Here is a 22728-nt window from a genome sequence, read left to right on the forward strand (position 1 = left end):
AACCAGTCATTCAAAAAACATTTCAAACAAATTTCAATTTATTAAATACAGCAAACATCAGGAAAACTTATTTTCATATCACTTGAGGTTAAATATGTGATGCAGTGGCTTCTAATCAGTAGTTTTCACAGATGAACACTTAGTGTGCAGGCAAAATAGTACATTCAAACAAAGAGTTGCAATTAAATTATGAATAATGGAGTAAGGCAAGTCACCACAATGGATCAATGACTTCTATTTATTACAGGCAGTCCATTTACTTATAATGGTATGTTAGTGCATATGGTTGTTTACACAGTACTGACATAGGCAATATTTGATGGGATATGTTGTCTCTTCACATCAGAAGCAACTATAGTGCAAGGCCAATCTTACAAATAGTGTTCCTAATGTGCTTCATAGTGTAACCCGAGCTGCTCTTTTTGACTTTTAGAACACAAAGACTGAGAGCTCTCACACAGCGCAAGACAAACATTTCAGAGCCGCTGTGTTAGTGTCCAGTAGCCTAGGTTTAATACTTTAGGGGTTTGCCTTTGTTCTACAAACATACAAAACAAAACGCTCCACAGAACTGTAACCAACATGGAAAACATCTAGTCTGTATTAAAAAAACTAGTAAGATGCAATGAACCAGAAGTAGAAAATCCCAGGAAAATGCTTGGTGTCCCAATTAAATCTGTAGTGTTACACATACTGCAAACACAAAACATCCCCGTCTCCCCACTATGAAATATACACACATTCCTATGGATTGAGTGCCACAGTGAATGTCCAACATCAAATTCCACACTGTACAAAGTTAGTTTGGAGCACTATTCCAACCAGTCCACTTCATCAAATTCAGAATCATCCTCTGAGTCACTGTACTCCACAGCAATACGTCGAGACAGAATTGTTGCTACGTCATTACCAACTTGTTCGTGTTTCGCCTCCTGCTCACGCTGCTCTTCCACCTTGCGAAGCTGAATGCCTATCAAAGAAGAAATGGGAAGGTTTTTATTCTGTAAAGTTAAATGAGTTGTGTTGCAGAAACTGAAGAATGGAGTCAGCCTCAAGTTGAACAACCCTCCCCTTCAATGTGGAAAAATAAGATGTGCATCTGCCGGTCTGAATCGGAATTGAATTTCCTGGAGACATTCTCATCTCATCGAGAGGTCTGCCTCACACTTGTATATATAATATAAACATCTCATTCTCTTAAAATTCCAGGAATGATAAACCACTAACCTTTGTTTTGTATCACCTAATGCATCAAGATAGATGTATTCATGCAACTTGTTCTTGTATTTCTCTGGTATTTCTATGACCCTATACTTTATCATTCCTCAGCCTAGAATGCAAGTCAGCAATGCATACAATTGGGTTATTTGGTCATTAATCCAAACAACATGAGAAACAACTAATAGAGTAAATTTACACCTAGGTGGAATTTCTCCCTATTTACATAGATTTTAGAGAGTTCAGAATTTGCAAACTCTGTTTTTCTGTTCTTAAATACAGCCTTAATTTTGAAGACGATTTTCTGCAAGTTTTTTTAAAAAAACAATTAAAGATAAGAGACTTCAAGACTAAGACTGAATTCAACAATCTGCCAAATCTTGGGCTGAAAATTTGAGTCCAGTTATTAACACAGAGTAATGCATGTTCAATGCATTAAAAAGTACATTGTAGTTTACTTACCTTTACGTATTGCTTCAAGCAGAACACTCCTAGCATCACTAATCACAGGCAGGGAAGACGGATGTCGTTTAGCATCAGATCCTGCTTGAGAAGGAGATGATGGTGGGACCAACGGAACTGCTGGTCTGGAACCAAAAGATGGTGGTGGTGGACCTGGTGGTGGTGGGACAGGTCCTACGACAAGGGGAGAAAAGGATCGTGGTCCAGATGGAGGAGGGGGTGGTGGTGGTGGGGGTGGTGGTGGCAGCCCTTGTCCTTTACTTGTTTGAACTGGAAAGGTAGTCATCACATCAGCTCCATGCGACGGGGCAGAAACTGGAAGGGAAGGCTTGATCAATGGGGGTGCTACTGGAGGAGCAGCAGGATGAAGTACTCCAGGGGCAATCTGAAGAGGTGTTGCTGGTGGTGGCACAGATACCATTGGCTGTTGCAGCATAGGAGCAAGTGGAGGTGTTGAGGTGATGGTGGTTCTGACTGAAGCTCCTGTGAGAGGAAGAGGAGGTGGTGGGGGTGGTAGTGGAGGAGGGGGAGGCGGAACAGCAGGGCTCATAATTACGGTTGCCTTGCTGGTAACTGGAGATCGAAGATGATGATCCATCAAATCGGCATTCAAACTGAAAAGGAAATCAACACATTTTTAGTACAAATATTAATGACATTTTAACTAACATATACAAAAGATACAAACTAGGGTACTTACCTTCATAGGGCCACCTTCATTCTTTGAATAACAAATATCCTGCACATGCTACCAACAGGGCAAATCACAAGCAAAAGAGATTTCCTGACAGAGGATGTTGTAGCATAACTCATAAGATTTTCACTCTCCCCCTTTGTGTGTCAAAATAATAAACCACGTTCCTATTGGTATAGTCAGTTATTTGCTCGGAGAATCATAGAAATAAAGTACTTGCATGTATTTTTGTCAATAACAGGCCTTAGGTTTTCTGATAGAGCAACAAAAGAGACAAAGACTGAATGGACATGGAAAATATATACAAATATAATTGCTGCAAGTCCTCAAACTCAAAAGAATTGAAGTGTGTGTGGGGTGGGGGTGGGGGGTGAAAAGAAGAGTTCTATGTAGAAGTTGAAGAAATAAGTAATCTGACATTCACCCTCATACAATCTTAATAAGCAAATCAATTAAAGTAATACACTATTGGAGGCAGGAAGTTAAGGATTGATCTTGAAGTTAGATCAAGTCAGTAATACGTTGTCAAAGCATAGAGTACACTACTTAAGGCAGTGGTTTGTGCAGTTTGAGTGGTGTAAAACTGAATACCAGTTCTTATGTGGCCACACTGCAAGTAGAAGGAGTCTATTTTACCTGGTGGTTCGAAATCTAAAGTGCAGCATAAATGATAAAACATTTACTTAACTGATGCAAGTCAAAGTACTGCTACACTAATACAGAGGGTTAAGAGGAAGGAAGCAAAAATGGGGAAAGTTGGTATTCATTTTGAATGGGGGGGCTCTAAAATATATTATATATAAATATAATATATCAGACTACTGATATTCTGAACAAATGTACCAATTTGTTTTTCTCGCTTCCATTTTTCCCCCTCATTTCTCCTGAAGATGCTGACTTATTCTGAAGAATGGTTCCATAGGTGCTAGCTGCCCTCCGGTATCTCAGCCCGTTCTTCATGCATGAGCCTAGACAGTGATTGTTGGCAGGTTATTCGACCATAAGGGGCACCAGAGCAGAGCTCAATCCTGCCCACACCTGACATTCACACATCCTTTCCAGCAGGAGTCACTCGATAGTCAGCAGCCAGAATCCAACCAGATTTTTCTCCACCCTAGTCTAGGTCATTAAGGCCAACTGTAAACCCCTATTAACTGAGATCAGCTGACATAGCACAGACTGGGGAATTGACTATTTTAAAACAAGTTAGATTACTATGGTTTACCAATACAAAGTGTGCCCTACCTAATTTGAAGTTAGTTCCATCACTGCGAGTATAAGCAAGTCTAAAACCATTTCATTTCTTAAATGAAATAAGTTAAGTTGTCAAAGAAATAGATTCTTGGTGCAGCATTGCTTACCTAAAGACTGGTGGGACCGGTTTCACATCAGTCACAGTCTGCACTGGTGGAGGTGGAGGTGGCTCGTGAGGTCTTGAAACAAATATTTTATCCCCCATTCCAATGGAAGGATCAGTAATATGACTAATTGGTATTGTTGAGTGTACAAGGTGTAGAAGATGGTCATCTGAATAGTCAGCACAAGGGTCCTGCCTAGAAGAGGGAAAAGATTTTTCACACTTGTTAGCATTTACTTTTCATATATTATTAACTACTGGAAATTGCTATTGAATGGAACAGTCAGTGGATTAGTTATAGAAGTTTACAAATCAGCACTTTTTTTTGATCAGCTGGGTGTCTTTGACACACATGGAAACCTATCACCATGCTTAAGAGTATCCAAACCAGACGAAGAGTTCCATGTGTGCCATCTATGCTCCACCATTGCCAGGTGTACCTAGAGCCACTATACCCTGACCTCAAACTCCCTGTCATAATCCCTCCACCTTATTCCCTTTACCAACTTCCAGCGCCTTGGGATGTCCTCCCGACGTGAAAGGCGCTATACAAATGTAATTTTGTTGTATCTTCAGATTGCAACTGAAGACTTTCCTCTTCAACTGTACCTACAGTTACTTCCCCTTTCTCCCTGGCTTGGTGTAAAACTACACTGTTAAGCGCTTCAAGATGCTAACCCATGTGAAGGACACTATAATAATAATATAATAATCCTTGCATTTTATATAGCGCTTCATGTCTTCTAGACGTCTCAAAGGCTTCACAGAAGATACTGTAAAGTGAACTGACTGCATATTTTGTGGGCGAAACACGGCAGCCAATTGCGCACAGCAGTCCCACAAACAGTCGTGGATTGAAAATGACCAATTTATTATCGTTTTTTTCTTGAGGGATTATTATCAGGCGTGTGGAATAAGGAAACTTGCCCAAGGTTTCACCCTGCCAGGTTTCTCACTTGCAAAGCAAGTGTTCTAACCACTGAGCTACAGGACTCCACTATATTAATGCAAATCATTGTTGGAAAGCAATTTAATAGTTCAAAATACAAAATTACTGTATAGGCTGCAGTCTTAGCATTCCAGATATGGTGCTTTATGAATCGAGTTTCACTCAGGAATATCACCTTTGTTATGCCCCCATTATCCTTCATTGTCTGGGCAATAAGTTACACGACCAAATACCATATACAAATACTCATTTTAGTATTGTGTCTACATTTTGAGCTTCACAAAAATGAATTCTTCAACTCCACATAATTTACAAAACAAACCTTAGCTCAGAGTATAATGGTGGTCCATTGATATTATCTCGGTTTTTCTGAAGAAAATCTCGATCATCAGCTGAAAATTCTGCGCCCAGGGCTTGCTTTCCACCCTTTCGTCTGTCCTGGGGCATTCTTGGTATTCGGTCTGGTTCTCGGGGCCGATCTATTGGTTTCTGGGGGAAAAGAAAGAATGATGGCAATAGGAGCAAGATACTGATATGATACCACTACCAATAATAATGTTTCAGTAGACCTAAGAATCTGCCACCATGGAATTCGTAACTATTCCATTTACGGAAAAAAACATTTATTTAAATCTACTGCATGTTTAAAACTGTTTTTATGGAATACTGGAATTATTTCTATGAGCTTAAAATCTTTAAAGTATTATTTTCTAACAAATCTCTTTAGGCCACATTGTACAATTACCAAAGCAAACAGGCAGCATGGGACTCCTAAGATCTCTTGGAAATATTCCAAGATAGTAATAATACAAATTATTAATTAATAATTAATATTATTAATTATAGTAATAGTAATATACAAATTATTTTCACTTTCATTTTATTTATAGATTTGTGGGAAAGTAAGCAGCATTTTGTGTGTTGGATAGGCACGAATAACTAACAAGCTGAAGAAATTGCAAGATTAAACCCATGGTCTCCCACATGCAACAAAAAACATTAGGTGAAGTAGTAAGGTCCACTGATGGGCTCATATCTCAGTAACAGCTACAATTGCAATAAGCAAGAAAAAAAAACCAGTTCAATTTAAATTAAAACTATACTATTTTTTCACCCACAATTTACAACACATCACTATTTAAAGAGCTTTACCCTGCTGCTGATTAAACTGGTCAGTTTATAGTTTCCCACTTCTTCCTTCATACTGGAGGTGAAGCTGTGTTGGATTAGTGCCTCTCCATTTTCAGTAAAAAGCTGAGAAGCTCAACGTTCAGTGAGTTTTTTTTAAAATATAGAAAACACAAATGGATTGGCATCTTATATCAAGTGCAAGTTCACTGACGCACTCTGGGATAAGAAACCGAAAGGATGCTAGTATCTTTTACCCCTCCAGCATAAATAGTGGGTAGCCAAACGTTCCTAGGCTTTGCCGATAAGGATATGTTCCCCTGACAGAACTGGTTCTTCCGTTCTCAATCCTTTGGGGAGTATTTGATCTCCATTCTCAAATTCACGTTTGAGATCAAGACCTACTCTGCATTTTATTTAAAATTTGCATGTTAATTGGGTCAGTCAAAATGCCAAAAATCATTTTCTTATTCAGCAACAGTTTAAACCTTTAGTTTTCGTTCTTTCCTCTTCTCTTCGGTGTCTTGCAACATCTTTTCTTTCCACAAATCAAAGAAATATGAAGGATTTGTGTAAAACTTCAAACCATCTTTGCCATCGTCTCTGCAATAACACAATAGGTCACATTAACATCAGAATTGCTTCCTTCAGTTCTATAGATAGTCTTCAAAAGATATGGTACACATTTACCATTTAATGTCTTTTGTTAGCGATTCTGTGCCAAATGGACATTTCAGATCTATTTGGCACAGAGCACTAAACAAATTAACTTTCACTACACTAGTCCAATTTATTGTAACCACATTTAGCATTGGAAAAAAACAAATAGCCAGGCTGACAAATGTTTCTCCTGTCCCTTTCCTCAGTCACAGAGTATTAAAATACAGCCATTCTCCACTACCCTCCAGATAACAAACTAAGGGCGAAACCTTGGGCAAGTTTCCTTACTCCACACGCTTAATAATAATCCCTCCAAAACAAAAAACAATAATAAATTGGTCATTTTCAATCTACGATTGTTTGTGCGACATTGCTGTGCCCAATTGGCTGCTGCGTTCGCCCACAAATATACAGTCAATTCACTTTACAGTGTGTTCTGTGAAGCGCTTTGGGACGTCCTCCCGACGTAAAAAGCGCTATATCAAATGCAAGGACTATTAATAGGATAACAAAGTCATAGTGATAATTTGGGGTCTAAGGTCAACCATTGAGAACAAACCTAGAGCAGTTCAACATTATTTCGACCATTAGATCTGTAACTGCCTTGTAATGTTCCAGACTACATGTTGTCCTATTTAATATATAGGAAACTAGTGAATAGTTATATTCTACCGTTTTCAGTTCATTGCATGGTTTTGGTTAGAATCATAGAAATTTGTAGCACAGGAGGAGGCCATTCAATCCATCAAGTCTGCAGCAGCTTTCGGAGCAAGCTGTACTTTCAATCCAACTATCCTGCCCTATCCCCTTCAAGACTTGTTACTGTCGACAGTTATATTCTACTGCAATAGTGTGCAACAACTCCACTTATTCACCACATTAAGCAAGCAAAGATTTATTCCATCGACTAATGCTAGTCCATCACATCTGGATACTACTATAACTTATTACTTAAAATGATTGGAATTAAACAATGGACATAATACTGTGAAAATATTGATAGTGCACTGTTATTAGGAGCATTAGCTCAAAACTCAGGTTATTATAATGGGTAAAAAAACATTTTAGCCAGATCGCTAGAGAGCTTAGAGCCCAGCAATAGGTGAAAGGACTCCTAAGTTGTAATGATCATATCCCAGTTGGTCACTTAAACAGCATTTTCAGATGTTTCTCTTTACCACTGAATCCTCTCCTTTCAAGAGCATTGTATTCTCTAGACCTGGATAACTCAATAAATATGCAGTTGGTATTCCTTCGTAAGCCAATAACAAATATGTACAAAAAGCAAATTCCAAAAATACTTGCATTGATAACATCAAAATGTCTCAAAACGCTTCACAGTATACTGCAGTATTGTGACCATTTTTGGACAAACACTGCAGCTGACTTGCACATAGCCATGTCCAACAAACAGCCATGAAGCGAATGACCAATTTTATCTGCAGGATTGTAGGCCAGGACATCAGAATCTCCCTTCTTTTTTTGAATAGCGCTCTGGAATCTTTAATGTCCCCTGAACAGACAGATGGAATCCCAGTTTAAAGTTTCATTTGAAAGATGGCACCGCTTACAATGCAGCGCTCCCCTCAATCTAGACTATGAGCTCAAAGACCAGAGTTTGAACCCTCAGCCTTCTAACTCAAGAGTGAGAGTGCTACCAACTGAGCTCGGCTAACACTGCCGACCCCGATCAAAACAACCTGATCTCAAAAAATGAAAGCCATCTTTCAAGATACTGCAGACTTGTGAATAAAAACTAGGGGCTGTAATTAGGCCATTCTCTCAAGCCCCCAAATTCCCAATTAAACCATAGCTGGGCAGCTTGAGTGGGCAATTTATGCCCCCAGTGGCTGAAAGTGGGTAGTACAAGAAATAAAACAACGGAATTACATTAATAGGAAAAGTCTTGAGGAATATCTAGGAGGGGAAGGGTTTTCTATTTAAATTACTGCCTTCCCTTGTCAGCTGAAGTCTATTTCTAATGGGTATTGCTGACCTATGGTAGAAGGCAGATGCACCTTGGAGCTACTCTATTTACTCCAATGGGGATGGTTGTCTCTCTCCATCTTAGGAGATAATCAGGATCCAGTAACCATCTAAGTAATGTTTGAATACCTGCTGGTATTCTGTCTTAACCCTTATTTGGGCAGTTCTGTATCAGCTGCTAGGCTCAACCAAGGCACCCGTCCCATTAAAGTAAATAGCGACTCTGAGATAACACGCAGATCACCCCAGGCAATGAGGTTACTGGAGTGTTCTAGGTGAGGAGTTGAGGAGTCTCAGTATTCTTCGACTGTCAATAACAATACATTATTACAACATAGTCCCTTGATGCCTCTTCATATCTGTGGATGTGCACCACATAAGACAGGGCGAAACCTTGGGTAAGTTTACTTACTCCACACGCCTAATAATAATCCCTCCAAAACAATAATAAATTGTTCATTTCAATCCATGACTGTTTGTGGGACTGTTTGTGCTGTGTGTAATTGGCTGCCACGTTTTGCCCACAAATATATGGTCAATTCACTTTACAGCATATTCTATGAAGTGCTTTGAGATGTCTAGAAGACATGAAAAGCGCTATATCAAATGCAAGCATTATTATTATTATTACAGTAAATATGACTTGTACAAGGATACAATTTAATAAACTAGCTAGGAGAGCATATTGAATAGCAATTACTCTCTTTCAACTTTGTTTCCCTTGTATTGTGTACTTTTCATAATTGTGGCATCCACCTAGTGAGAGCTCAAATCTTGTTAGCTGTCAAATTACTCACTAGTGACTATTCTCCCGGGGGAGGGGGGAATACATTCAGCAGAATAGCAAAACTTGGGATGTGATCAAATGATCAACCTTGCTTAAATTTTTTTTTTTTTTTTTTTTTTTTTTGAAGGGGGTAACCAAACAGCAATATTTATAAATGCTGAAGTCTATTCCAAGTCACCCACCAGCAGATTGAATCCAGAGCACATGGTTCCTAAACGACAGTCCATGACCCAAACCACAAAGCCCTTATGCCGACAGACAGCAATTCACACAAGTTTTAGTTTTTTGCAAGTTGATAATAGGAATTCAGCTGTTAGGTTAGATGATGAGCAGCTAGGTCAGACTAAAAGTTCAGAATTTTGCTGTTCCCATTGTCTGTTTCTATACTGAGCAAAAAGGATCATAAAATGCCCCCAAGAAAAAGCAGCTGCTCAAACAAGAACAGACCATTTATAACAAGGGAGAATCGTGCCCTTCAAATAAGGATGAGGGATGAGGAACAGAGACCAAGGGGCAAAAACAATGGGAGGGTGTGGGGGAAACGGAGTGTTGAATAATAAACAAAGGGAGTGGACAGCAAAAACAAAATATTTACATTTATATAGCACCTTCCAGGTTGAGAGGACATCTCAAAGTGCTTCATAGACCTGACTGGAAGTCATAGCTGAAGGTGGGGTGGGCTAAAGAGGACCCCTGAAGTGAGGGAAGTGACCAAAAGCACAGGAGAAAAGAAACATTATAAGATAGGTTTTAAAGGTGGGGAGGGAAAGGTGAGGTGGAGGTTCCAGAATGGCCAAACATATGCACACTGATAGTGTGACCTGTTGGGGTGAGGACGTTAAGTAGTGTTCACTGAGTGGAGAGCACAGCCAGGGTGGTGCGGTTGCAGGAGGTCACAGAGGTAGGGTGAGTAGAGGCTGTGGATGGATTTGAATGCAAGGATGAGAAAGTTGAATTTGATGGGGAGTCAGTGGAACTGAACAAGGGGGAAGCAGGGAGTTAGGCTCACAGAGCCTGGAGCTGCAGAAAACAAAAGTTCAGATCTATATGCTCCAGCTCAGTGACGTCATACACATGTATGCAGATAACACCCAACTCTACCTCCACCCTCAATTCCAGCACCACTGCTGGTCTGACAGATTGCCTATCAGACATCAAGTCCTTGATGAGCTCCCATTATTTTTGTTCCTATACCTCCAGTCGAATGTCAACAAGTCAGAGTTTCTATGGCTTGGCTCCTTTAAGTGCCACCTTGTTTTAGGTGTTGAGAGCATCACCTGTGTGAATACACATTACAAGTTGTGGAGCTAGTGCAGAACTTATTATGTTCTGATGCCTTTAAACACCATATCCATGCTCGGACCGACCCAGCTTTGCCCTACATCTGAAATATTGTCCAACTCCACCTCTCCCCTTGGGCTGCTGAGACCCTCATCCATGCATTAACCACATCCATGCTTGACTACGCCAACATTCTGTTCTTCAGACTATTCAATTCTTTCCTAGACAAGCTGCAGACTATCTAGAACCTTGTAGACTCTCCCACAACAGGATCCATTGAGCCTGTCACCCATATCCTTGCCCAGTTCCGTTAGCTCCCCATCCCCCAGCAGATCGAGTTCAAGATCTTAAATCCCTCCATGCTCTCGTCCCACCCCACCTCTGAAACCTACTAAAATTGTACTGACCCAGCTGCTCAGCAGGCACAAACCTGCTTCATGTACCCTGCCCTGCTCGCCCCTCTACTGATGGACGACAGGCTTTCATACTATTTGCTTCCACTGGAACTTCATTCTGGAGTCCTCATTAGACTTGTTTCCTCATCATCTTGTTCAAGATCCATCTCAAGACCTACTTCTTTGACTGTGCATTCAGTCATTTTCCCTTCTCACCACTCCACTCAGCTCCAACCCCCAGCTTGGCTCCCAACCAGGATCGTTAAGTACCTTGGGAAGCCTTCCCGAAGTGAAAGGTGCTATATATTTGTTCTGGATGGTCTGCCACATGTGCAGGAAAGATTTGGGGAGCCTGTTGAGCAGGGTGTTCAAATAGTTGAGTTTAAATGTGATGGCATGAATGAGGGTACAATGTGAATCAGTCCCTGTAACAGTGGTTAGACCAGAAAATGCAATACGATTGGTTAACAATCAGTGCTGCAATGTTAGGACAGTGATTCCAGTTCATCCTACTACCTTTATGTCCAAGCTCAAAGGAAAATGTTTTGGCCTTAAAAGGATTCACTGTCTTTTTGCACTCATTCCCAGGATGGCTTTTACTGGCACTTCTAAACAATTTCGAGAATTCCTGAAATCAGTTACCCACAAGGACAGCCTGAACAGCCTTGTTTGCAGATCTTCAGGAAAGATCAAGATGTGGAATCAGGCACTCAGCTGGAGCAGAATGTGCTGAGCATCAAGGCATGCTACACCACAAGAACAGTACCAGTGAATTTTTAAGTATTTTCAATATCTATACATTACTCACCGGGGTTTAAAACTATTTTATCAAATCTAGACATCCTTCAGTTGAGAAATTGAACCTCAATCTGCCTATTCAGGTCCCATAGTACTATTCAAACACAGAAGGGAGTGGTGTCCTGACCAACAATCCCCCAAATAAAATTTGTCACTCACTCCATGGCTTTATGGGACACTGCACTTTACAGTGAAGATTTTTACCTTTGCAACATCCTCTTGTCATGAAAAGCATGATACCAAATTTAAGGATTATTATTAATAAAAAGATCAGTAGATAAAATTTAGTCCGCTATGCAAATTCCTATAACATTTTGCCCAACCATTCAATTTTTCATGGGTCTTTCTGAAGGGACACTACTATGGGAAATGTTTAATTGATACTACTTATAATATTTAGGATCATAAGAGACAATTGATGGGCAAGTAAAAACTTTATCCTCAGCCACCATTAAAATAAGTAAAATGTGTCTATAATAATCCATAACAAAAGACAACTGACTCATACCTATCATATTGTGTGCAGTTTTGGTCTCCTTATTTAAGAAAGGACATATTTGGCTTAGAGGGGTGCAGCGTAGATTCACTAGGTTAGTTCCTGGGAGGAGGGGGTTGACCTATGAGGATAAGTTGAGTAAACTAGGCCTATATTCTCTAGAATATTGAAGAACTAGGGGTGATCTTATTGAAACATATAAGATTCTTATGGGGCTTGACAGAGTACACAGTGCGAGACTGGGGTCACAGTCTTAAGGTTAAGGGTCAGCCTTTTCGAACAGAGTTGAGGAAACACTTCTTCACTCAGAGAGTAGTGAATTTATGGAATTCTCTACCCCAGAAGGCTGTAGATGCTCAGTCCTTGAGCATATTCAAGACTGAGATTGATAGATTTCTAAAGGATAGAGGGATTAAGGGATATGGGGATAAGGCGGGCAGATGGAGTTAGATTAGAAGATCAGCCATGATCTTATTGAATGGCGGGGCAGGCTCGAGGGGCCGAATGGCCTACTCCTGCTCCTAAGTCCTATGTTCTTATATAGTAAAGAATATAGAAACGGAAAATCCAGAAAAGTCCATGAAGAGTTTTACATGGAATGATACTGCACAGAAACAGGCCATTCAGCTCAACTAGTTTGTGCCAGTAGTCAATTTGAACTTAAACAACAGATAACCACATAAAAAAGTGAAGACACTTTGACCTTAAAACTAAAATTAAATTGTTTTAAGGGCAACATGGTATTGCAGCATCACAGTGGGATGTAGATATGCGCCCACAGCCTGCATTTCTGCTAGGTTACTATGTTAGCCCCATTATTGTGGGAGAAGCCACGGAAACTATCCTATCTTCATTAAAGAAACTTTCAATGTAAACTTAACCTACTTCATACTTTTTAAAAAATGTATCTAATCAAAAAATCTCCAGCATTATAAACAGATGAACAGTGGAATCTACTAGAATGAACTACTCCCATTGTTAGAAAGATAACTGAAGATTGGACTTTTATGCAGTATGAAACTGAAGGAAGATCACAAGATCCTAAGGTGATAATAGGGTTAGGAACCCTTAGAGGGAGCAGTGCTGAGCAATTTTTCTCTGAGAAGTGTCAAGGGATGAAGCTACATGGAACTAAAATGAATCAAGATGGATACCTTTAAAATGCACTTAAAAGCAATCCATTAAAAGCAACACATTCTTCCTGCTGTGAGAATATCAATGGCTTTGCTCATAGTAGTCAGCAAACACAAATATGCAAGTCTGCCTGGTTGAAAAATGGCAACTGCTCCCATTCTCAATTTTTTCTGTGCCTTTGCATTCCTTTGGTCAATTGTGTACGAAAGACTTAACCAACAGAAGAATTTTAAAAAGCAAATTTTCTTCTCATTTCCTCTCTAATTGGGAGGCAGAATAATGTCACTAAAGCTATCTTTGAATTTATTTTTAAAAAGTCAGTCTTTTGATTTTAGGATTAAAGCTTAACCCCTCCCTCACCGCGCCCCCCCCCCCTCTTCCTTTCCTGAAAAAAATATTCAAAACCTTGGGTTAAACTCAAAGTGCTGTCAAGCCAAATTATTTGTTAGATGAAAAAACTCAATTGTATTTTGCCCCTCCCTTACCATAACAAGTACAAGTTACATAATAGTTATACCATGAGCAATGACATCCTATCACCAGAAATGGGCAGCACACCTTGTAAACACGACATGTGTTGATACATACTGGTGCAAGATGAATAAGTACCATCTTCAAATAAAGCTCTCACTGAAAGATAAGTGCACTTCACAGTAAACAGTGAACAAACAAATCACATTTAATATTTATACACAGAAAATCTACTTAATGTAGTTTATTTTAAAATAGCAAAGAAAATTAATAATTTTAAGATTGTCTGCCTATTCCAGCTTATTTTTGAATAGTTTAGTAACTATAACTTCCAAAAGTGATGGCTTTTTTATTAAGCACACAAAATAAATATAGGTCACACTGTAATATGACATTTTGGCAGTACACCATGTAAATTCCAGGCCTCTGTCCATCACTAAGTTTACTATTTACAGAATTAAAAAAAAATCAAAGGCCCAAATTTGGTCACAGCTGTTTTTCTGTAATTATTTGTTCTGAAATTAGCTATCTGATTTTCTTTCTTTCTAAGTCTCTCATCTAAGTTTAAAAAATGTCCAGACCTGTACGAAGAAAGGATATTAAGCGGTGGTGGTTTTTCACATGTGCTGTAAGTTTCCAATAATGGAATAGGCAACGACTTGCGGTCAAACAGCTGCTGGTCCTGAATTGTGGAACTTCGGAAGGCTTTCCTCATTGTAATATCTTGCAGCGACACTGAAATGAGAAACCAAAGAGCAATTAAGGCTGGAAATCATTTAAACCCCCTGTCCTACATACTTCTTTGAATAAAATACTAATGGACTAATGTTCACAAAATTATCATTGCATGACTTCAAACTTGCTATTCTAGTCATTTATACCACATATAATGCCAGTATAATTAATACTTCTCTTGGGAGGCCATCATAGGGAGAACACATGACATTACACAAAAACATTTGTAGTTTTTTTTAAAAAAAAACAGCATCACCAGAGACCAAAATCAAGCTGGAATAACTAGTGGGCGGGAATTTTGTTTACAAGTTCACATATCACTACTTTAACATGGGAGAGAGTAATATTGCTCAGGGAGTTCTCATTAATCAGCAGCAGAGAAGAAATTTAGGTTTTGGGTTCGCCCTACCGATTATAATCCTTGCATTTGGTACAGCATTTTATCACTTCATAAAAAATCTTAAATGCTTCGTAGGATTTATTGTAAAAAGTTTTAGTGACTATTTGTAGGTGCATTTGGATCCCTGGCACTACCATATCCCAGCTGTATTGGAGGATGTCTAGAATAATAGAAAAAAGTTTTACTGTGATGATAAAAATATTCTTCGATCCATATTTAAAGTCACACGTACATTTTAAATAGGAACTAAATTACTGTTATTTAACCAACGTGGTATGAACTGAATACGTGATAGAAAGGACGCTGGTGCTTACTTTCAGACAACTCACTGAATTAATCAGAACACACAAGCAAATAAGATGTGAGCAAGTTACAGCCAGCAGAACATTAGGATCTAAATTATATCCACATTTTCCCATCCAAGATCAGCTGTTTCTAACCTCAATCAATGTATGTAAAATTAATAATAGCAGTTGATTTTGTCCTTATCACGCCTTCAGGATGTCTCAAAGAGTTTCACAGAATATATTGTAAAGTGCTTTGACTGTATATTTTGTGGGCGAAACGCAGTAGCCAATTGTGCACAGCAGTGTCCCACAAACAGTTGTGAATTGAGTGGCCAAATTATTATTACTACCGGAAAAGCAATCCGCAAATCGACTAACAACTGGGTTCCTACTTAGTGCTAGGTAAACCGAGGTGTGTGGGGCAAGGAAACTTGCCTAACGTTTCACCCTGCCCGGGAATCAAACCCAGGTCCTTTCGCTTGCGAGTAGCATGGGAGCATAAGGTGAGGACCTTTGGCTAACTCGTCACATTGGATAATTTGTTACTAGGACCTTATGTTTAATATAGTAAACACGTTATCCGGAGTTTACTATATTAAAAGATCAAAGAAAATGATTGAAAAACAAATGCAATTTGTACAACAAAGGACAGCTTGTTTGATGTGGCAATGCAGATATAGTTACAAACAAAGGTCCACTTTAGATCCCTGACAAATTATTCAACTCCAGTATTCTGAAGTATTAACTGTCATAGCTATATGGAATCCTATCCTATACCTATGGAAATTTAAAAGTTGGGACGTGCTGCATTATATTTGTGTACAGTACTAATTAATTTAGAGAAGACAGTTTGTGCTTTTCCTTGTTGTATTGGCTTTGATATTTCAGTAAAGTTGCCTGCACTAAGTACAAATACAACAACAACATTTCATTTATAGAGCGCCTTTCACGCCGGGAGGACGTCCCAAGGCGCTGGACAGTTGGGTCGGGACCCGAGCAGGGGAGAAATGGTCAGGATGAGGGGAGGGAAGGAAGGGAGCGAGGAGGGGGTAGAGAGTCGACAGGGGAGCCGAAGGCACGGTTGAAGAAATGGCATGAGATCAGGCTTTGAAAAGCCCGGCACTATAATTCTGTTTATATAAAAGGCTAGCAATTTTACTATAAAATTAAACAAAACAATCTTTGCTTCAATGAAACTTCTTATAGCTCCCAGTCAGATAAAGTTTCCGAATACCCTAGAACATTTAGATTGGGAAAGGAAAAACAAGGAAATAGATGGAAATTCTCATACTTCAGAAACTGTGCCTGCTTAGGTGAGTGTTAAAAACACCATGGAACTATCAGAAAGAGAAAGTAGTTTCTTCAAGTGTCCTGGCCAACAATTATCAAGGTAATCCATCGACACTACATTTTAAAGCACTGAGATGTTTAAACAATGGATAAGCAATTATACCAAATGCAAGGATTATTAAAACATGGTTATGTGCTAAATACAAGGCTTCTTTGTGGTTTAAAGCTGAGAAAAGTTGGCCAAAATATTTACAGATCTTAAAATTGAAATCAAATATTAATATGAACACAGAAATATTTGAAAAGAAAGGGTTTGCTTGAATTGAATAAATCGTGGTTGAATTTAGATTGTTAGTCAAAGTGCTAACAAATGCATTTGGGCTTGAATGAGACACTAATGCAAGTGCAATAGCAAACTCTGGAGTAGTCTAAAAAGCTTTATCAAAAGAAGTAGCATGTTCCTATGGGAGAATGCTCACTAACACTTCAAATTAAGCAATTTAAAAATACATTTAGAAAAAATTGTTTGCTTACGTTCCTCCTCTTTTGGATCCAGCTGAGTCACACTAACTGAAAGACGGTCAACGCGCTCCTGCAAAGAATTAACCCTGAAGGAGAAACTATGAGCTTCATTGAATAGCTCCCCAAATATATCTTCTGCATATTTGCCTGAAAAATAGTTTGAAAATAAATCAGATCCACATTTGAAGAGAGGAAAACAAACATAAAATTGAAAACAAGGACTAGATTTCTATCAAACACTATGACATTGCTCATTAAAAATGAGCCGTTCACCAGAATTTTACAGTGAATGCCTACAAAGTGAAGGTGTGTGGATAGGAGCTATTGAATTACATTATTCAATAGTGGAGTCCTGTAGCTCAGTGGTTAGAGCACTCGCTTTGCAAGCGAGACACCTGAGTTCAATTCCAGGCAGAGGGCGAAACCTTGGGCAAGTTTCCTTACTCCACACGCCTAATAATAATCCCTCCAAAAACAATAATAAATTGGTCATTTTCAATCCATGACTGTTTGTGGGACATTGCTGTGCACAATTGGCTGCCGCGTTCGCCCACAAATACAGTCAATTCACTTTACAGTATATTCTGTGAAGCGCTTTGGGACGTCCTGCTGGATTTCCTTGAATCCAAGACCAAGGGAATCCGCTCCGCGGTCACTTCCCCTCCAACTTCCACCCATCACCCACCCCTTCCCTCCCACACTCCGACTCCTACCCATCCTCCCCTACTCACTTTTGTACCCGTTTCCCCACCCTCTGTCACTGAACTCATCCTATCCCTAAAACCAACCACCTGCTCCCTTGACCCCATCCCCACTCCACTCCTTATCTCCCAGCTCCACTTTCTTGCCCCACATATCACTGACATCATCAACCTGTCCCTCTCCTCTGGCTCTGTCCCCATTCCATTAAAAACTGCCATCATCACGCCCACCCTGAAAAAACCCTCCCTTGATGCGTCGCAGCTATCAAGCTACCGGCCCATCTCCAACCTCCCCTTTCTCTCCAAGGTCTTGGAAAGAGTTGTCGCCTCCCAACTGCGCTCTTTCCTTTCCACCCATTCACTTTTCGAACCCCTTCAGTCAGGTTTCCGTGCTGCCCATAGCACAGAAACTGCCCTGGTCAAGGTCACCAATGATATCCTGACCATCTGTGACCAGGGCTCCCTCTGCCTCCTCGTCCTCCTCGACCTATCGGCAGCATTCGATACGGTCGACCACGCTATCCTACTCCACCGCTTGTCCTCCCACCTCAACCTTCAAGGCACTGTCCTTGAATGGTTTAGGTCGTACCTTTCTCACCGTCTTCACTTTGTCTCGACGAATGGCTTCTCCTCCACCCCCCGTACTGTCTCATGTGGTGTCCCTCAGGGCTCTGTCCTCGGTCCCCTCCTCTTCACCCTCTATATGCTCCCCCTCGGTGACATCATCCGCAGACATGGAGTTAACTTCCACATGTATGCGGATGACACCCAACTCTACCTTTCCTCCTCTACTCTCAACTCCACGACCACCGATGTCCTGACAGCCTGCCTGTCCGACATCGAGTCCTGGACGAGAGACAACTTTCTTCAGCTCAACGTGCGAAAAACCGAGGCCCTCCTGATTGGCTCACGTCAGCGCCTCCGCACCTCAGGCGCTGACACCATCAGCATCCAAGGCTGCACTCTCCACCTCTCAAAGCCAGTCAGGAACCTCGGCGTTTTGTTCGACCCTGAGCTGTCCTTTCTCCCTCACATCCGCACCACAACTGGCACCGCCTTCCATCACCTCCGGAACATCGCCAGACTACGGCACTACCTCACCCCTCACGCTGCTGAAACCCTGGTCCACGCCTTTGTCACCTCAAGGCTGGACTATGGGAACTCTCTCCTCGCCGGCCTTCCCGCCACCTCCCTCCACAAGCTGCAGGTCATTCAGAACTCTGCAGCTCGTGTACTGTCCCGCACCAGGCTTCGGGACCACATCACTCCCACCCTCGCTCGCCTCCACTGGCTCCCCATCCCCCAGAGGATTGACTTCAAGATCCTCATCCTCACCTACAAGGCCATTCACGGCCTTGCTCCCTCCTACCTCTCCAACCTACTATCCCCCTACCTACCTGCCCGTACCCTCCGTTCCTCCGGCTCCGGTCTGCTCCACGTCCCCCGCCCCAACCGCCCTACCATCGGTGGTCGGGCCTTCAGCCTCTCAGCCCCGAGGCTCTGGAACTCCATCCCCCAGTGCCTTCGCCGCTTCCTCCCTTTCCTCCTTCAAGGCCGGTCTCAAAACCTTTCTCTTTGACCGTGCCTTCAGCTCCCCTCTCGACCCTCTTCCCCCTCCTCGCTCCCTCCCTTCCCTCCCCTCACCCTGACCATTTCCCCCTCCTCGCTCCCTCCCTTCCCTCCCCTCGCCCTGACCATTTCCCCCCTCCTCGCTCCCTCCCTTCCCTCCCCTCGCCCTGACCATTTCCCCCCTCCTCGCTCCCTCCTTCCCTCCCCTCACCCTGACCATTTCCCCCCTGCTCGGGTCATGACCCAACTGTGCAGCGCCTTGGGACGTCCTCCTGACGTGAAAGGCGCTTTATAAATGGAATCTTGTTGTTGTTGTTGTTGTTGTCCTCCCGACATGAAAATTGCTATATCAAATGCAAGGATTATTATTATTATTGGGAATTTATCATTAGCGAATCCTCTCTATTAACTGTAATCGTATAGAATTTTTAAAAAAATTCCATTTGTATCTTGCTTACAATCTACAATGTTTTTCCACTTTTAGTCATCTTAATATTTGAAGTACTGCTAAAGATAAGCACAAAGTAATGTCCATTCTGCTTGAACCTGTAATATATACTTGAACTACAAATATAACAGAGGGCTTCTGGCAGCCATATTTTTCTTCATTCTATTTGTGAAACTCGTTATTTTGGGTTGCTTTAATAAATATGAATTATTGGTGCCAATGATCTACTTCCTGGTGCAGTCCAAAAGTATTATTACACTTTGCTGAATGTTCTTACAAGTGTGTAAATTTAGTAAGTGCACTTTAGAAAGAATTCATTTAAATTGTTGCCCCACAAAGTAGCAGGTAAACAGCATCAAGTTTCTCATCAGTGGTATGAAAGAGAAGGGATTTAAAGAAATAAAACAGTAAGGTTGGGGAATTTTTTAGAAGATGCAGCTTCTCGCAACTAGTCAAATACAGCAATGAACTAAAACAGGACGTTTCAAGAGGTAAATGGCCTAAAGAGAAATTGGGAAGGCGTAAAGAGAAATTGTGCTCTCATAGAAAAGTATATTACTTCTTAAAAGTATATTACTAGACCAGAGGAAACAGACTCAGGATATTTTCCTTTGGAAGCATATGGTCAGTTTCCAGTAGTTACATAGAGGCATTTACATAGAGTGACAGCATGGAAACGTGCTAGTTGACTTTACTGGTCTGTGCTGGTGTTTATACTTCACATGTGCCCCCATCCCTCCTATTTCCCTCACCTATACCCCTTTATCCCCTTCTCCCTCATGTATGCATCAAGTTCTGTCTTCAATAATATTGATGCCTTTCGCTTCAACCACAGTTTCCAGCAGCAAGTTTCATGTTCTCATCAACCTCTGCATCAAGAAGTTCCTCCTAAACTCCCTATTAGATCTACTACTAGCTACTATATATATACACATATATATATAAAACATATATATATATACACATATATATAAAATATATATATAAAACATATATGCATATATGTATGTGGAAACAGCCGATAAACACTCACCTTTCAAATCCTTTCATAAACTTAAAAATAGCTAATATACATAATTGCAACAGGAGTAGACCATTCATTTAGCTGGCCGATCATCCAGATTGAGGATCTTTCATTTCATAAAAAAATTAGCAAGTTTGCAGTAAGGCTCATCGCATGCAGAAGAACAATTTCAAGCAGAAGTAGACTATCTAGCTTACCATAAATTTCCCATAAAATTCCTGGTGTGTTGGTCATTTATATTCAATCAGCTACAGATGCAGAGAAATGTTGTTGATGTAAACAAGATTTTATTCTTAAATGGTTCCTCAGTAATTTGTCACACATGTTGTACAGAAGAATTAGTCAACAACAGGGACAAACAAAATAATTTATATGAACAGGAAGAATTAGAATGAATATTCAGTTAAAAAATATAGAAATATAGAAAATAAACAAATATAGATAGTGGCACAGTAGATTAACACACTGGTCTTTCACCCCTGGAAACTAATCTCGAGCCCAGCCTTTGCTGCCTTTAAAAGTTTGACATGAATTATCTTTGAGCAGAGTCTTGAGCAGAAAAAGGAAAGCACTCGTGGGAAAATAGAAAAATATTGCAATGGTAATTGGGAAAGCTCTTATGAGTTGGAAAAGAATAGAATGTTCCAATTATAAGGAGCAGCTGATATTTCAAATTGGATAGTATTGTATCTCAGCAATAACATCCTTATCTTGAGCAGNAAAAAGAGAATTATATTCCCTGAAAAATGTGAGACCATTACTTTGCAATACTGATGGAAGATTCTGCTGATTACTAGAACAGACTTCATTCACTTGAAAAATTGACTACATTTGTTTCTTATTATTTAATGCTTGCTGAGCAGGATTGAGGCAAGCTTGTTTTGGAGGCTGACTGTGATGGAGGTGTTGGCATTAAAAGAAATTCGGAACCTCGCAAAGAGATCACACCGCTCCCACCTTATCTATCATGACAATTGTTCAACAGCCATGTGTAAGGACTGAGCAAGCTTATACAGTTTTTTTTATTAATATGACAACTATTTTGAGCGGGAATGTAAATGTATGTATTTTAGGGCATTTGCCTATAAAATCTATCTACTAAAGGGTCTATTCATTCATAAACACAAAAAATAGTTACATTTTTAAAACCCACACTTCAAGCATTATGTCCAATGCCAAAGACATTTTCTAGACAGTGAACACTTTCTGTGGCTTTTCTAGATTCAAGGCTGCCCAATGAAGTAGAATCAAATCAACCTCTTGAATCATGCTCGTATGAAAATCATTTCAAGGTTATATAACAGTTCAGTATATCTACGTTTCTATTAACAGGGAATGTACAATGTTATTACCAATAATTAGCTTCCATGTCATACTGTGAAAATTAAGATTTGCACCAATACGTTTTCAGATGCGCATAATCAGAAACAGAGAAAAATCCATCCGAGTGAAATACTTACTGAGGCTGCTCAGCTGTCGGATTACATTTGCCAAAGAAATGTTAGTCACACACTCCAGTTCATTCCGAATACTTCCCGGTAGCACTGTATGGCACAGATGCCTAGGCTCTATGTTTCGTTTCACTAATGGCATTCTGAATTCAACATACAGAACAAGAAACCTGCGACAAAAAAATTATATCAGTTAATATACTTTAGGAATGAAGAATCACTGTTACATGCAAAGCTTTATTTTGGATTTAACGATCACCTTTTATTAAAAAATCACATTTTAACAAATGGTGTTATATAAAGTGCTATAGCATTCTTCAAAACATGATGTTTTCCTTTCTATTTTTCAGAAAGAGATGGGTAAAATGGGTTTGAGAAGGATGACACTAAGCAAAATCTTTTTCTCTATATTTTTCCTCTTTTCATGGTACATCCTTACCCAAGAGGATTACCAATTACAACAACAAATTACATTTGTATAGTGC

At 40.1% G+C, this 22728-nt stretch overlaps 1 protein-coding gene across 2 annotated transcripts; it reads right to left on the reverse strand.

Annotated features, from left to right (window-relative positions):
• Positions 1-16: 16 nt before the first annotated feature.
• On the reverse strand, positions 17-22411 carry wasf1 (WASP family member 1). 2 transcript variants are annotated; one of them, XM_042333494.1, is made up of 8 exons: positions 22253-22411; positions 17063-17197; positions 14398-14551; positions 6297-6411; positions 5003-5169; positions 3736-3927; positions 1681-2294; positions 17-970 (listed from the first exon to the last, which is right to left on the reverse strand). In XM_042333494.1, exons 1-8 carry the CDS (start codon positions 22383-22385, stop codon positions 813-815), a joined length of 1668 nt encoding a protein of 555 aa, XP_042189428.1. In that variant the 5' UTR covers positions 22386-22411; the 3' UTR covers positions 17-812. The 2 variants fall into 2 exon arrangements, with proteins under 2 accessions (XP_042189428.1, XP_042189429.1); XM_042333495.1 differs by lacking the exon at positions 22253-22411 and adding an exon at positions 20990-21048.
• Positions 22412-22728: the final 317 nt, after the last annotated feature.

Source organism: Callorhinchus milii, unplaced genomic scaffold (assembly GCF_018977255.1).
Source record: "Callorhinchus milii isolate IMCB2004 unplaced genomic scaffold, IMCB_Cmil_1.0 Scaffold3, whole genome shotgun sequence".
Classification (NCBI taxonomy): domain Eukaryota; kingdom Metazoa; phylum Chordata; class Chondrichthyes; order Chimaeriformes; family Callorhinchidae; genus Callorhinchus; species Callorhinchus milii.

Excerpts from the sequence above, each read along its gene's own strand:
- wasf1 (XM_042333494.1), bottom strand. The coding sequence starts at position 22,385 with ATGCCATTAGTGAAACGAAACATAGAGCCTAGGCATCTGTGCCATACA. Across the intron at positions 14,552-17,062 it reads GGATCCAAAAGAGGAGGAAC|TGTCGCTGCAAGATATTACA; the intron begins GTAAGCAAACAA and ends TTCTCATTTCAG. Across the intron at positions 2,295-3,735 it reads CCGGTCCCACCAGTCTTTAG|TTTGAATGCCGATTTGATGG; the intron begins GTAAGCAATGCT and ends TTTCCTTTTCAG.